At 38.4% G+C, this 2,563-nt stretch overlaps 1 protein-coding gene across 1 annotated transcript; it reads left to right on the top strand.

The window, feature by feature from the left end:
* The first annotated feature begins 329 nt into the window (after positions 1 to 329).
* Positions 330 to 1,115, top strand: LOC131179446 (uncharacterized). The gene is given in 1 exon segment (XM_058146292.1): positions 330 to 1,115. A coding segment is annotated over 1 exon segment (786 nt).
* Positions 1,116 to 2,563: the final 1,448 nt, after the last annotated feature.

Raw genomic sequence — 2,563 nt, 5'->3', positions numbered from 1 at the left:
TCTAGATGAATGAATGAACTTGAAATTATATGAGTAGAAATGACATGATATGACATTTAGAGATATGAAATTGTTGTAACAGGTAACTAGTGGAACCCACTAGATACCAATTAAACAGAGGAGGCTCTGCCCGGGTATCCACATAAATAAATTGTTATAAAAAAAAAATTTCACATATGGAATACCTGTTTTTAAATGATATTAAAAATTTACAATGAACATGATAAGACAAGATAAGGTGCTCCGGCACCGAATGTGACACTTCTTGCTCGGCTACACTGTAGACGAGTGAAGGGCGTCACATTTCTTTTACAGAAGCACTCTCTCAAATGCCATCCTATGCTAAGTTCCTTAAAGACATTTTATCAAAAAAGAGAAGGCTGGAGGACTATGAGACTATCGCTCTTACAGAGGAATGCAGTGCCATATTGCAGAACAAGCTACCACCAAAGCTCAAGGATCTAGGAAGCTTCTCCATACCTTGCCTTATCGATAACATGAATATTGACAAAGCCCTCTGTGATCTAGGTGCAAGTGTGAGTCTGATGCCTTTGTAAATATGTAAGAAGCTTGATGTAGGGTAACTTAAGCCTACAAAAATTTTGTTACAACTGGCTGATCGATATGTGAAATACCTTGTGGGCATTCTAGAAAACATCCCTATCAAGATGGGAAAAATCTTTATCCTAGTTGATTTTGTTGTACTGGAAATGGAGGAGGACATCCAGATCCCCATAATCTTAGGAAGACCTTTTCTAACAACTGCTGGAGCTGTCATAGACGTCAAGAATGGGCTGCTAACTCTCAACGTAGGAGAGGAAGAAGTGGAGTTCAACCAGTTCAATGCAATGAAGCACAAGCTTGAACCTGATGAATGCTTCAAGGTCGATGTGATTGATAAGCAAGTTGAAGATGAATTCATTAAAGCACACCCTAAAGACCCTCTAGGAGCATCCATCATGCACAGCCTCACAGCAGAGAAGGAGAACATGGAGATTGCAGCTTGTGTGCAATCCTTGACAGCTAGTCCATCCCCATTATTGGCTCAAGTTTTTGCTATAGAAGAGTTGAAGGAAGAACAGCCCAAGGGCAAGCTCCAGGAAAACACCAAATAGGTAGAACTGAAACCTCTTTCCTCTACCCTAAGGTATGCATTTCTGGACTCAAATTCTAAATATCCTATGATTATCAATGCCAGCCTATCTGAGACAGAAGAGGAAAAATTACTAAGGGTGCTTAGGACTCAAAGTAAGAGCATAGGGTATAAAATTAAAGACCTGAAAGGGATTCATCCTTCTATTTGCATGCATAGGATACCTATGGAAGAAAACAGCAAACCCACTATTGAACATCAAAGAAGACTTAACCCAAACATGAAAGAAGTGGTAAAAAAGGAAATTTTGAAACTATTAGATACAGATATTATATACCCAATCTCTGATAGTAAATGGGTTAGTCCAGTTCATGTGGTATCTAAGAAGGGTGGGACAACTGTCATTCAAAATGCAAATGATGAATTAATCCCTACTAGGGTAGTCACTGGTTGGCGCATGTGCATAGACTATAGGAAATTGAATAGTGTTACCAGAAAGGACCATTTTCCTCTTCCTTTCATTGACTAAATGTTAGAAAGATTGGTAAAGCATTCCTACTTCTGCTATCTAGATGGGTATTTGGGATTTTTCCAAATTCTCATTCACCCAGAAGACTAAGAAAAGACCACATTCACATGCCCTTATAGAACATTTGCACATAGAAGGATGCCCTTTGGTCTTTGTAATGCCCCTGCCACTTTCCAAAGATGCATGATACCTATTTTTTCTGATTATATTGAAAATATCATGAAAGTTTTTATGGATGATTTTTCTATCTATGAAACTACTTTTGATGATTGCCTAGCTAAATTATCTAAGGTGTTGCAAAGATGTGAAGAATTAAACCTGGTCCTAAATTGGGAAAAATGCCACTTCATGGTAAGGGAAGGTATAGTTCTGGGACATTTGTTATCAAAAAGAGGAATTGAGGTTGATAAGCAAAAATTGAGATCATTGAAAACATGCCACCACCAACATTAGTCAAGGGAGTGCGAACCTTTTTGGGACATTTAGGGTTTTATAGAAGATTCATTAAAGATTTTTCCAAAATAGCTAAGCCACTTACCAACCTATTAAGTCAAGATGTTCCCTTTGATTTTGATGAAAATTGTCTTGTCTCTTTTAACAGGATCAAAGAAGCCCTAATCTTAGCACCAATAATGCAGCCACCAGATTAGGAGCAACCATTCGAGGTGATGTGCAATGTGAGTGACTTTGCAATTGGAGCGGTGCTCGAGCAAAGAAAAGATAAAAAGCTCCATGCCATTTATTATGCCAGCAAGACACTCGATGACGCGCAAATCAATTATGCCACCACAGAGAAGGAATTCCTAGCAGTGGTGTTTGCAATGGACAAATTCAGATCCTACTTAATTGGGTCAAAAGTCATTGTATTCATAAATCATGCTGCCATCCAATACCTTTTGAATAAGAAAGAGGCGAAACCAAGACTGATTCGATGGATTTTA

This window comes from Hevea brasiliensis, chromosome 4 (assembly GCF_030052815.1).
Source record: "Hevea brasiliensis isolate MT/VB/25A 57/8 chromosome 4, ASM3005281v1, whole genome shotgun sequence".
NCBI classification, from domain to species: domain Eukaryota; kingdom Viridiplantae; phylum Streptophyta; class Magnoliopsida; order Malpighiales; family Euphorbiaceae; genus Hevea; species Hevea brasiliensis.
The sequence above is the reverse complement of the archived record's forward strand: the minus strand, read 5'-3'. Positions and strand labels throughout refer to the sequence as shown.